This window comes from Phocoena sinus, chromosome 12 (genome assembly GCF_008692025.1).
Source record: "Phocoena sinus isolate mPhoSin1 chromosome 12, mPhoSin1.pri, whole genome shotgun sequence".
NCBI lineage: Eukaryota > Metazoa > Chordata > Mammalia > Artiodactyla > Phocoenidae > Phocoena > Phocoena sinus.
The window spans coordinates 16,548,312-16,562,680 of NC_045774.1; the positions used below are offsets into that span (position 1 = coordinate 16,548,312).

The 14,369-nt window shown below is 40.9% G+C and overlaps 1 protein-coding gene across 1 annotated transcript in view; it reads right to left on the reverse strand.

The window, feature by feature from the left end:
• Nucleotides 1-14,369, reverse strand: part of UST (uronyl 2-sulfotransferase) — a 302,202-nt gene that overhangs the window by 117,276 nt on the left and 170,557 nt on the right. Inside the window, 1 exon segment of the mRNA XM_032651795.1 lies at nucleotides 11,503-11,661. Within this exon segment, the coding sequence (XP_032507686.1) occupies nucleotides 11,503-11,661 (159 nt within the window).

Consider the following 14,369-nt stretch of genomic DNA (forward strand, 5'->3'; position numbering starts at 1 on the left):
TTAAGCTAAAGGTTATCTCCCCATCTCTTTTGATCCTCATTACCTCTTGGACCAGGGCCAAACAGCTGTGTTTCGTGCAACATTTATGAACTTTACATAAGGCTTCTTACTAAATAAAACACAGCTATCCCAATGTATAGTCCTGTATTTAATTTAGCTGATTGCCACCATGAACACAAAGTTACAGGTTAAGTAATTTTAGCTGGAGAAGTCAGCCTGTTGCTGTACGTGCAAATAAGAAAATGCCTTTAATCCCTTCCTTTAAAGGCAAATCAAGACAGGTTATTATTTTACATTTCTATAATGATCTTACTGGGAAATACAGAAGTATGTGAAACTAGTTCTGCAGAATTGAAAAGTGGGAATAAAATGAGGCAATATTTCATTATTTTTCTCTTTGATTATAAAATTTACAAAGCAAGTATTTCATAGGAAACACACAATCCTCCCCCCCCCCCACCCCGCCCCAAACACAGACACACAGTCTCGGTTTTTGGGTGGGTGGTCATCTGAATTATTTATTTGCAGTTATCAGCAAGGCAAAAAGTAGTTTTAATTTGTATAAACTAACAGTTACGGTCTTCTGGAACATGTCATGATACAGAAAATGTTTAGTAAAATCTGTTAGAAATTCCAAGCATTCTTATGACTCCCTGACTTCCTGAATTCCACTTTCCTTAGCTTTTCTAATTTGCCCCATCAAAGCTGACACACTGGAATTTTTAAGAAGCACATTGAAAATTGCTACTTTGGATAGACATCAGAAGGGCAGCACTTCACATTTCATAAAATAGTTCAAGTTGAAAACTGGAAACAAAAACGGTCATTCATGTGTAAACTATAATAGCAATAACAATAAAAAAAAAAATCAGAGTCTGGAACTCCAGGTTTGTCTCAAGCATGAGAGGAAACCTGGTCTGCCGTGTTCCCTCCTGTCCAGCTCAGGGCTGACATACACCGAAATGCCCAATGAATATATCTTAAATGAATTAATTCCAACTAGTGCGTGACTTACAGATCGTTACATGAGGACGTCGTTACCTAAACCCTTCCATTAGATATTCCTGCTCACAACGACTGTTTGAAGAAATGAAATTGAATTTTAAAAGTAAATGACTTGCAGTTCGTAACCAGTGCTTCTGTTCGTCAGTGGCAGGCACGGGTAAATAATGGTCTGCCTGTCCCCAGGCTTGAGCGTAAAAGGAAATTGAATCCTGCCTTTTTATCTACTGTTTACCCTCTACATCCCCCCTGCATGCCCCAGCGCTTGTTTTCGGTAATAAAACTTTGGGTTTCCTTCAAGCTGTAAATTTTGACTTTTGTTGATCTACCAGTAGAATCACCCATTTGGAAGCACAACCACAACCGCAGGTAACAATCTGAAAGCGCAACCAAAGGTGACTGATCTCTGAGGATGTCTGCTTAGAAGCATAACTGTGTGGATGTTTAATATAAAGCCCATTTAATGCTTTAATCTTTAGATGATTTTTCTTCAGACATTTCTCTGCACACATAATATGAGAAAGCATCCTAGCACTGCACAAGACTGGAAAAACAGGTCAGAAGAAAACCCGTTTCTTTCACATATTCAACATTATATTACATTCTCTAAACACATGTCAATGTGTTAAATTTAATGGAAGAACAGTAGTGGTTAGATTATGAAAACAGTGTCATAATAGTCATAAAGCTGTCTATTTCACGAGGAAAAATGGATTAGCGGTGACAGCGCATAACTCATTCGAGACATATCTTTAAACAAAGAATAAAGGTTGCTAATGCTCGCATTTTTCGCACTAGTACAGGGAAGTCAGAGAGTACGTCTCAGCTCTCATGCATCTGACCCGCACACCAAATAGGAAAAGCCACGTGAGGTACCATAAGACATCAGGTTCACGGTATCACATGATGGTCTTCAAAATCGCTAACTTTCCCCATGTCTAGTGACAAGGGGGTCTCCTGAGCCCCCGCTGGTCATCACCTGAGTTCCCTCTTGGTCTTCCCATTGCTGCCAGCAGCCTGCCTTTTCTCTCGTTCGACTCTTATCTGCATGGGTGGCAATGGCACTACCTAAAATTATCAAAGAAACTAAGTCTCCTTTTCCTTGGCTCATGCGGGACCACTGCTGGCCTTTATTTTAAATCCACTGCATTCACTCATTCAGCATTTATTGGGTGCTTACTAAGCCCTGGACATCAAAACCTGAATAAGATCAGTGGGAAGACACATAAAGACAAGACAGTGGAATGTGTCCTAATGATGCTCCCAAATCTACCCTGGCCAAAACCACACTCTTGATCTTCGCCCATCTTCACTCCTCTTCCAGTTAATGGTACTCTCCATATCCTCACATTTGATCTGGGTCTTTCCTGAACTCCCATACTCAATCCCTTGCTGAGTCATGTCAATTCTGTCTTTACTATCTCCCTCAGCTGGCTCTCAAGACCCCACATCCTGTGGTCAGCCAAACTAGACTCCTCCATATTCCTTCCTCACACCATGTCCAAGACTGATGTCCAAGCTCAGGCTCAAGATTCTTCTTATAGAATGTTCTTCCTCTTCTCTCTGCATGTCCAAATCCTAATCACTTTTTCCTCCCAGTAGCCTTCCTGGATGTCTCCTTTCATTCACCATCCGTTGATTTCCAACTCTGTCAGGCAACGTGCCACTCTGGGTTGTGGTTATAAAGATAGAAGATTTGGTTCTTGCTTTCAGGAAGCTCAGAGTTTTGGGGGAGAAGTAGACGGGCAGGCAGGGACCATCATGTGATAATCACCATGGGGTAGAAGGCACGGAGGTGAGGCACCTGTCCCTGCTTGCAGATGGAGAGGTGATGTTTCCCCACGGAGGTGTTTCTAAGTGGTTTGCAAGGACCCATAGGAGTTAACAAGTGAAGAAAGGGACTCGCAGCGTGGCAGACAGAGTGAACAGTGGATGCGAAGGACAAAACACAAAAATGACACGGATGTTAAAACTGCCAGGAGGTCCGGCATGGGATCAGCAAGGCAGTAGATAACTAGAGAGGAAGGTAGGAGCTGGGTAATTGAGGGTCTTGCAGGTCACATGAAGGATTTTGACATTTATCCTCTGGGCAGTCCACAGCCAGAAAGGATTTTTTTTCTCTCAGGTCTAAGGTCAGGTGGAGAATGTGAAGAAAAAGAGGGTGAGGTTTAGAGAGGCAGAAAGCTTAGCTGGGAAGACGGCAGTAATCCCAACAGGAAATGATGAGGTCATGAACGCATCACTTCTCAGTGTGGGTCCCACACCCGCAGCATCAGCATCAACTGGACATGTGTCCAACAAGAATGCAGATCCTCAGGCCTCATTCCACACCTACGGAACTAGGAGAAACTCTGGAGGTGGGGCACATCAATCCGCGTTTTAACAAGCCCACCAGGAGAGTCTACGGCTTAACAGTTTCAGAACCACAGAATGAAGTGCATGGAAGTGAAAATAAATGGAGAGACTTGGGTACATTAAGGAGGGGGAATCTGCTGAGCCTTGTGGCAGCAGAAGGGAAGGAGAGGGTGGGGTCAACAGAGCTTCCTTCTCAGAGTCCTGGCTGGGATCTGAACATGTGGTGGCACCCATTGGAGGAGACGGGGAACACTGCAGGAGGAAGCAATCAGGCTCCACAAGTGAGGGAAAATGGGTTTGGTTTCAAACATCTTTGGGTAGAGATGACACTGCCTTCTTTAACTTCCCACAGCACTTTGAGAATTTTCCAGGACATGATCTGTTTATGTTACATTATAGCTGAGTTTGAGTGCTCGCTTTGAACCGGCTTGAAAGCTCCTTGAGGGTTGTGGTCAGGTTTTATTTCTCCCCCAGAAAGCCAAGCCCAGGTGCCTACATAGAAGACATACCCATAATTGTTTATGCAACGAAGTACCCTCTTTAAAAACATTTTTTTGGAGTTAAGAAATATACAGTTCACTGAAGACAGAATTAGCACTAAGGCAATGAATTCAGCCTTTCTGGGCCAGATATGTGCCTTCATTACCGTGGTGTCACGTGGAGTTAACAGTTTTACTACTACAACATTTAGGGTGTAACAACACCAAACAAACTATCATTTTCTGAGTGGCTCCCAGGTTATGCACTGTATCGAGATGCTCTTTATACACATACCGTCATTTCATCTTCAAACGACTCCGTGAGTTCAGTATTATTATCCAGGGTTTACAGGTTAAGAAACTGAGGCACAGAAAGGCTACATAGATTGCTTACGGTCTCACCACTAGAAAAAGTTGGAGCCAGGATTCAAATCCAAGTCTGTCTGACACCAAAATTCCTGCTACTTATCACTAAGCTACAATCTCCTTATCACTCCCACTGCTTTTCAATCTATATATAACCTATTAAAATGGCAGGAAGGGGTCGGTTAGCAAAACAACTCTGGAGACTAAAGAGGGTTTACGGGGATATGAATTTTCTACCTTTTATGTGATGGGCTGAAAAATTAAAGGAAAGTTCTAACAGGTGGAAATGCATTAAAAATAATTTTTTAAAAAAGCATTAAAATACCAGAGAGAATATTTTTTAAAGTTCTAGGTAGGAAAACAGTATATTATAACAAGCCAGGAATGAATTTAAAATACTAAAAAGAAAAAAGAAAGAAAAAGAACTATGTAACGGAATGGATCTAAACGCAGAAGTTAAATCACAGCACATCTGAGAATGAGACCGAACTGAAGTTTAAAAAAAGAGGCATGAATCAAACAGAATTTATAATGCAGAGGATATGCCAGGCAGTAGCTTTGAATCTTTCACTCTCAACCTAACTGCCTGAGATGATAGAGCAGAAAACCTTTACACTGCAGTTCTACAAACACAGCTGGTTAGTAAAAGACTTCTTTGGGAAATGCTCGTCAGCGGTAACTGGCAGAGTACTGACCCTACTCTGATCTGAATTCTTGTGTCACTCGTGAACAACTAGATGCCCTATAATTTTGCACAAATCTTAAATGAAAGAAAAGCATGTTTTCACACAGTAAAGCCAAATAAGGAGTAGCTCAGAGGAGAACTCCTTGGTCCTTTAACCTCAGAGGCCAGGAGGATGGCTGTGGACTCAGGTTATCTCTCCCTCTTCCTCCTGCAAAGAGGAAGCCCTTCTTGCAGGAGGTACGATGATTTCCCACCTTCAGCTTGGGGCTGTGCAGTCAGTGCAACACATGCCTGCAATGAAGAAGAAGACCACCAGGGGGAGCAATGATGCGAACAAGGCTAAGAGGCTGCATCTGAATAGAGAAAAATCAATCTAGTGGCTACAACTGGAAGGAGAGGAGAAAACGTCTTAATTTCTCAGGCCTTGTGGCTTCTTTCTTTTCCCGCTTTTCTTTCCACTGAGTTTTCATTAGCAGACTCAGCTTTTGTCTATAGGACTCCAAGATAAGACCTCGCTTGCAGAACTGGGTGAACTTAGCCCTGTGGCCTGGAGACGGGCTCAGCTAATCTTTTTGGTTTGCTTCCAAAGTCTGGTTGGAGCACCTCTGATGCCTGTGGACACATCCCTCCTACTCTAAAGTCAGGAAACTCTGAGGGTCATTCTAAGGAGACTTTTCCAACACGTCTCAAGCAAGGGTAAGGCTTCTGAGATAAATGTGCAGGCTTCTGAGGAGACACCCCTCAGTAAGACTTCAGGGGAAATAAGATGTCTTCAGAGCTTTGAGGGATTCTCAGGTAAAGAGGAATTTTTCTTGCTTAGTGGAGGATTCCCCTTAATAGAGAGAAAACTTTCTAATAATTAGAGGCTTTCGCGCAATGATTCTTCACTAGAATTGTGCCTGAGCATCTCTTGGGGAGTTTTTTCCCCCCATGATACAAATATGTGAGCTCCACCATTAAGAGTATATAACTCAGTATTTTGTAGTAAGACCTAGAAATATGTGTTGTGAAACAGCTCCCAAGAAGACTCTGAGGCCCATGATAGTTAAGAACCAATTTTTTTTATTAACCTCCCACTTCCCATGAATAATGTTCTATCTCCTGAGCCTAACATTCAAGATTCTCCAGGATTTGACCCAGTTCACTTTCAATTCTTATTCTCCCACATTCTTCTTGAGCACTTACTTTTTCCTATAAAGAGGGTGATAATACTTTCCTAATAATGTTGCTTAAAGTATTAAAGTAAGATGCACAAACGTCTAGTGTGCTGTCTGGTGCTCAGTATACACCAATAACAGTAGGTCCCCAATGAATATACATCACAATGGATAAAGAAACAATGGCGAGACCTGCTGCAAAAACAAATGAGTGAACATTTGCCTTTAAACAGAGGCCGTTGACCCTGCTTTAGGGAAGCCTAGGAGGAATCCCCGAGGCCCCAAGACCGGTTCCAAATCTTAACATGGTTTCTTTAGGTGCACTTTCTCTTCTCAAGTCGCAATGCTTTGTAGTCACAGTCAGACTTGGACTTTGCAGTGGGTGAGAGCAGTGGGGAAGGGAAGTTAAAACACTGTAAAGAAATTCTGTTTCTGACCGAGAGGCTAAAGCAGTCTAGAGCACGCAGACGTAGGGGCTCTGTCTCCTCTACCCTTTGAATACTTTTCAAGATTTTAGTCATTTGAATGGCTGTTGAACAGAGTCAGAGCAGATGTGGAGTTTATAGTGAAAGAGTAGCCTTTACTGATACGGCTGATGGAACCATGTAGGTTGGTCCACCAGCTCCAAACTGTGAGAGTTCTGTGGGATGCAACTGAGAGCCACAAACACTCATAAAGAGTCCCCTGGCCAACTAAGACTGGGAAACTCTAGATGAAAGCTGGTTAAACAGATTTTTCATTTTGTTTTTAATTGAAAGAATTCTCAGAGTCTTTTTTTTTTTTTTTCGGTACGCGGGCCTCTCACTGTTGTGGCCTCTCCCGTTGCGGAGCACAGGCTCGGGATGTGCAGGCTCAGCGGCCATGGCTCACGGGCCCAGCCGCTCCATGGCATGTGGGATCTTCCCGGACCGGGGCACGAACCCGTGTCCCCTGCATCGGCAGGCGGAGTCTCAACCACTGCGCCACCAGGGAAGCCCCTCAGAGTCTTTAAAATGTGAATAATTGTCATGACTTTCCTAGAGGGGGACAAGGGGACAACATTTCCCAAATTTATTGGATCATGGTATTTTCTTTTTTTTCAGTGTCTTAGGGGACTAGGATACTCAGTAACACACTTAGGGAAATGCTGATATGATGATTTTGACAGGGATCCTTAACTCTGTAACTCCCGTGGCACTTGATCAAAAAAAAAAACAAAAGTTTTCTGGACTCTACCCTAGAATCTCCAGGAGAAGGGCCATTGCAATTATATGTTTCAAAAGGCTCAGCTGGGTATTCTGCTGTGCAACCAGAGCAGATAGCCACTGCATTAGGAGAATGGCTCCTGGATTAGGGAGGGCCTAAGTTCAAGTCCAGGTACCATGGATAGTCATTTTATTATATTTGGAAAGTGACTTCATCTGGTTGTCTTAGTTTTCTCATCCATAAAATAGGAAATCATACTCACTCACTAGTACAGTTTTAGGCCCAAAAGAGTTACATGAAATAATGAAGTAAAACAATGATCCCAGAGTAGGTGCTGTTTGCAATTTGGAATCCTCAGTAGCTTCAGTATAAATAAAAATAGAAAAAGTATTTGCTTTCTCCATCTTTTAGGCTCATATGCCAACAATTTTTGCCTTTCTCCAACAGGAATGAAATAATTTTGAACTCTTATGTCTGTGATATGCCTGTGACACTTTGACTTTTGTTATCCTTAGAGCAATGTTCTGAAAGATAGGGTCAGACCGTTAACAAAGATGGTTATGAGTCTTTTGGAAATCACGCCCCATGTCTTCTGGAAAATAGCTCTTTATCTTTTAGATTGTACATAATCTCCATTTTCCAAGAAATTATCTAAACTAGACCAAGAAATTGAAATCCGGTTTCAGAGCGTAAATGAAATGATGTCATCCTAGGTTTGCATTATATGCCCTGCAAAGGTCCAACATTTAGCCAGCACCAGCTGTCCATGTTCTTCTGTTGAGGCAGAGTTTTCTAAAATATTAACTTCAAAGGCATTTCTATTTCTATAAGGGCAGATGTAATGGGATTTTTATAGACATTCTAACATTTGCTGTCTTTCGTGTTCTCTTTCCTTCTAAATAATCCCTCAGTGTCTTATCCCATTAAATAGATTTTTAAAATCTAGTACTGAATGGGGATGTGTGTGTGTGTGTGTGTGTGTGTGTGTGTGTGTGTGTGTGTGTGATGACAGCTACCCTCCAGGGAGAAATGTATGTGTGAATTTGACTCTGGCCCAGAGAGACGCCACTGTGTATGAATGCAACGGTACAGATGATTCCAGCCTTATATGTGGATACTTTTCTGAAGTTCATTTGTAAGTCAGTAGTTTGGAACTTGGAACACATTTTCTCATAAAAGAAATGTTCTACATGGTGGAGAGAGTCCACCATGTGGAGAGTCTTGTGGGCCAGCCCACAAGAGCCTGTTTAACTCGTACTGCACCTGAAGCCAAAATTGTTATTAACTCCAGAGAACAGTGTTTCCATGGAAACACATTTTCAGAGTTCTACTCTTTAACGTTGAGAACCACTGACTATAAAATTTTAACTTGTCTCCTAAATCACTTACCCCCTTTTCCTTTAATAAATTATCAAGAAGAGGAGCTATTCACACCACAAATTATTTCTTGAATATGTTAGGTTAAAATAATAGTTTTTTCTTTGCTTGTTTCATGCACTTTGAAACTTTAGGAAAAGGATGCACGTAACAAAGAAAAAGAGTTTCTTTAAACATTCTTGAGCTACTTCAAACTTGTTTTTTTTTGTCCTGGCATTTCCTGGCTCTCCTTGTATGTCACAGCCTACTCGTCTAGCTGCAGAGAGGCAACTGTCACTATCCTTATGTTTGTTTTTAAATACATCAAAATTGTTTATTTGGTTTTTTTCTACCATATCTTTACCTTTCCCTTAAGTTTTTTAAAACTTGCCTTATAATTTAATAGGAATCTGGAATAACTAAGTAATGAAATATATTCTAGGTCACACTGACCACAGGAATCAGAAATGCTTCAACTAATTATACACAGATTATGGTAGAAGTTGTATAAATATATCACAGAATCACAGGGCTGGAAAGAACCTTAAAAGATTGTCTAGTCTATTCCCTGGCTTCTAGACAGGCCAGTCATTCCAAACAGATGAGAGCTAACCTCTATTTTAGAGAAGAAGGATGACTTTGGCTTTAACCCTTTCTAAAAGATTTAACAATTCATGCACCATTAGTAAATTATTCTTCGTTTTTAATCTAAATTCTTCCCTTGACAGTTCCTCATAGGAAACAAGTAGGTTGATTTGTGTAAAATCCCACAGTATATTTAAATTTCGTATTTTGTGCTTGCTCTTCTAGGGCCTTCCTGAATATCTGAGGGTCCTAATACTTTTGTTACTTTGCTCCCTCTGGGTTGTTAGACTTTTCAAGCAGTGGGAAACTAAAATCCCAGCTACTGTGGTTTTGTTAGGCTTCAAGAACTGAGCATAGTTTCCACACATAGAACATTTAAGTCTAACCTGATACGCAGACCCAAAGACTCAAAAGAAAACCAAATTTTATATTTATAATAACATTGCAATAGCATAGGCTATTTAGTTATAGTCCACTCTCTTTCAGCCCTAATCTTATTCGTTCTTCAGTAAGGTAAGGAAATCAAAGAGAACCTACCCCTACGAAAATTACTGATAAACTCTGATATCCTTAAATGTCACCAAATATAATTTTTCTATTGAGCACCTACTACAGAACCTGCAAGGGGTAATCTCAAAATATTTTTTGCTGATTGATAATGACTATTTAGACTTGTTACTCAGAGACTCTTTAATGGAACGGGCACTTTAATCTCTATACTGTGGACAACACTAAACATACAGGCTTTATAGCAAGTACTGCTGGCTGTGTTATGCACTTAAAACAGTCCTACCATCCCCCGTGATAAGAGAGACAGGAAGGCTTATTGCATATTCCATTTGTGTGTGAGATTTTGAATGCCTCAAAGGTGGAGATTATCTCAGAAAGAAGCAGACATGGGTGGAAATTTCCATAATTATGGCCTCAACCTGACACTCAGCCATATACCTTGTTTATTCCCCAAACCCACCTTGTCACTGAGTGGTGTGATGGTTAATTTTATGTGTCAGTTTGACTGGCCAAGGGATGCCCAGATTAAACAATATTTCTGGGTGTATCTGTGAGGGTGTTGCTGGATGAGATGAGCATTTGAATCAGTGGACTCAGTAAAGGAGATTTCCCTCCCCAGTGTGGGTGGGCCTTACCCAATCCCTCGAAGGCCTGAACAGAACAAAATGTGGAAGAAGGAGGAAGTCGATTTTTTTTTTTTCCTGCCTCACTGATTAAGCTGGGACATCTCATTTTACATTCCCCTGCCCTTGGACTGGGATTTACATCATCAGCTCCCTTGGCTTGCAGGCCTTCACACTCAAGCCCAGACTCAATTACACCAATGGCTTTCCTGGGCCTTCAACTTGCAGATGGCAGACGGTAGGACTTCTCAGCCTCCACTGTTGCATGAGCCAATTCCTCATAGTACATCTCCTTTTCTTTATTCCTATCTATCTATCTATCTATCTATCAATGTATCTCCATCCTACTAGTTCTGTTCTCTGGAGAACCCTGACTTACAGTGGTGGCTACCCATCCATCCTAAATACCTAAGGGGACCGAAGCAACTTTCTGAGAGCAGGCTAACAAACTTGACCCAGTAAAATGATTGTGGGAGCCCTAGGCCTAACTTTTCTGCATTAGCAAAGTATTTCAATGGAGATGGTTAAGGCTACTTCGTGTAGGCGTACAAAGTAGAATCTGTCTGTACAGCTTCCTGGCAGAACCTAGCACCCCTACACTACCACCAGCATGACGCTTGTATGGTTCAGCTGTATGAGGGCAGATTTATTCCCGGGAAATGGGGTAATTCTTTTGTTACCAGTGGATATGCCAGAAGCTGTTTTGGAGACTCAAGATCCCCTGAACTTACCATAATAGGGAGCTCATGTCCCCATCAACCAACAAAATTCCTGGACCAAAGAGGGTTTTCTCTTTATGATAACCATAAAGACTTAGGACACTTGTGAGAAAACACAGAGGAAGAAATATTAAAATAAAGTCTTCTTACTTTTGCTCCCAAAATGTCAGCACTATTTATAGCTCAGTAGTGTAACGCTCATGATATTTATGCATTGCTAACGTTAGCTGAATATACAATGACCAGAGTACTCTAGCCTTCATTGGTCTTAATAAAAGTATCCCTTCAGGTAACTTCCTGTTTGAAGACTTCTGTCCGAACCCTTAACTTAAATTTCCTTCCGCACTCTGGCAAAAACACAGTGTGACATTATAACTCTGGTATTCATCTGTTAGGACTCAAAGGGTCTTCCGGAAGGCACCCACTAATTACACAAATGAATTGGCAGTGAAGTACAACTTAACCACGGGTGAAGACAACTTACTTGTTCATTTTGGTAAGTCTGGTTTTGTTGTGAATGTCTGATGTAACCAAATTGAATCCGTGCTTCTCTGACAGGATTCTCAGAAGCAAGACCACGGTCCGGCTCCCACACTTGCCAACTCTGTTGTACACCACCTGGCTCGGGAAAGGTAGCGCCTGGGCAGAACGAGAGAGCAAATGAGAGGGTGTGGGTTTAAAATACTTCGGGTGCTTCCCTCAATTTCTCTAAATGAGAAGTGTCCATACGAAACTAACAAGAGAATGGAAGCAATGAACTCGTATTTATCTTCACAGTATAACTTGAGAGAAACGTTGGACTCCTTATCCATCTGCCCTGATACTTACAACTGGTAAAATTTCATGCCATCTATAATACCGATTGTGAAACTACTTTTGTTTTTTCTTAGGAACAAAATATGTAAATATGTGCTTTAATGATAGTGTTCTTTTGCAAGTTATATTATGCTTTATCAGAACTTAATCTGCAGACTGCTCCAGAGAAATATAGTAATTTAAAAAATTGAGACAGGGCTTCCCTGGTGGCACAGTGGTTGAGAGTCCGCCTGTAGATGCAGGGGACATGGGTTCGTGCCCCGGTCCAGGAAGATCCCACATGCCGCGGAGCGGCTGGGCCCGTGAGCCATGGCCGTTGAGCCTGCGTGTCCGGAGCCTGTGCTCCACAACGGGAGAGGCCACAGCAGTGAGAGGCCCGCGTACCGCCAAAAAAAAAAAAAATTGAGACACAATTTCCATACAATAAAATTCACCCTTTTAAAGTATACATTCAGTGAGTTTCAGTATATTCACAAAATTGTGAACCATCACCACTACCTAATTCCAGAGCATTTGAAAAGAAACTCCATACCCATAGCAGTCACTTCCATTTACCTCACTACCTTGATCCATTGAAACCATTTATCTATTTTCTGGCTCTGTGGCTTTGCCTATAGCATTCTGAACATCTCATATAAAAGGAATCATAGGATATGTGGCCTTTTGTGTCTGGCTTCTTTCACTGAGCATAATGTTTTTAAGGTTTACCAGTGTTGTAGTATGAAGTATGTACTTCATCTCTTTATATGGCTGAATAATATTACATTGTATGGATATACTGTATTTTGTTTATACACTCATCAGTTGATGGACATTTGGATTGTTTCCACCTTTTGCCTACTATGAATAATGCTGCTTTGAACATTTGTCTATAAGACTTTGTGGAGACACATGTTTTTGATTCACCTTGAGTAAATCCTAGGAGTGGAAATGCTGGATCATATGGTAACTACGTTTAATCTTTAGAAGAACTGCCAAACTATTTTGAATACAGCTGCACCATTTTATATTCCCACCAGCAATGTATGAGAGTTTCAGTTTTCTACATCCTTGCCCACACTTGTTGTTGCCTGTTTTTCTTCTTATTATTATAGCCATCCTAATGGGTGTGAAGCGGTATCTCATTGTGGTTTGGATTTGCATTTCCCTGATGACTAATGATGTTAGCATATTTATTTCATGTATTTATTGGCCATTTGTACAATTTCTTTGGAGAAATGTCTATTCAAATCCTTTGCCCATTTTAAAATTGGGTTATTTGTCTTTTTATTGTTGAGTTTTAAGTTTTATATTTTTTCTGGATTTGCAAATATATGGTCTGCAAATATATTCTCCCATTCTATGGATTGCCTTTTCACTTTCTTGATAGTGTCAAAACACAAGCTTTTAATCTTAATGGAGTCCAATTTATCTAATTTTTCTTTGGTTCTCCACGCTTTCGGTGTCATATCTAAGGAACCACTGCCTAATCCAAAGTCACAAAGATATACACCTGTGTTTTCTCCTAAAAGTTTTATAGTCTTAGTGCTAACATGTAGGTCTTTGACTCATTTTGAGGTAATTTTGTGTATGGTGTGAGCTAGTGACCTAACTTCATTGTTTTGCATGTGAATATCCATTTGCCTCAGCAACATTTCTTGAAAATACTGGTTTTTTTTCCATTTAACTGTTTGGTACCTCACTGAAAATCCACTAAGTATAAATTTACGGGTTTATTTCTGGACTCTCAATTCTATTCCATTGATCCATATGTTTTTATCCTTATGCCAGTACCACAGAATCTTTTTTTTTTTAACATCTTTATTGGAGTATTATTGCTTTACAACGGTGTGTTAGTTTCTGCTGTATAACAAAGTGAATCAGCTATAAATATACATATATCCCCATATCTCCTCCCTCTTGCATCTCCCTCCCACCCTCCATATTCCACCCCTCTAGGTGGTCACAAAGCACGGAGCTGATCTCCCTGTGCTATGCGGCTGCTTCCCACTAGCTATCTATTTTACATTTGGTAGTGTATATACGTCCATGCCACTCTCTCACTTCGTCCCAGCTTCCCCTCCCCCTCCCTGCGTCCTCAAGTCCATTCTCTACATCTGCGTCTTTATTCCCGTCTTGCTCCTAGTTTCTTCATAACCAATTTTTTTTTTTTTTAGATTCCATATATATGTGTTAGCATACGGTATTTGTTTTTCTCTTTCTGACTTACTTCACTCTGTATGACACACTCTAGGTCCATCCACCTCACTACAAATAACTCAGTTTGGTTTCTTTTTATGGCTCATATTCCATTGTATATATGTGCCACATCTTCTTTATCCATTCATCTGTCAATGGACACTTAGGTTGCTTCCATGTCCTGGCTATTGTAAAGAGAGCTGCAATGAACACTGAGTACCACAGAATTTTGATTACTATTTCTTTGCTATAAGTTTTGAAATCGGGAAGGGTGAATCCCTGCAACTGTGTTCTTCTTCTTCAAGACTGTTTTGGCTATTCTGGGTCCCTTGCATTTCGGTATGAATTTTAGG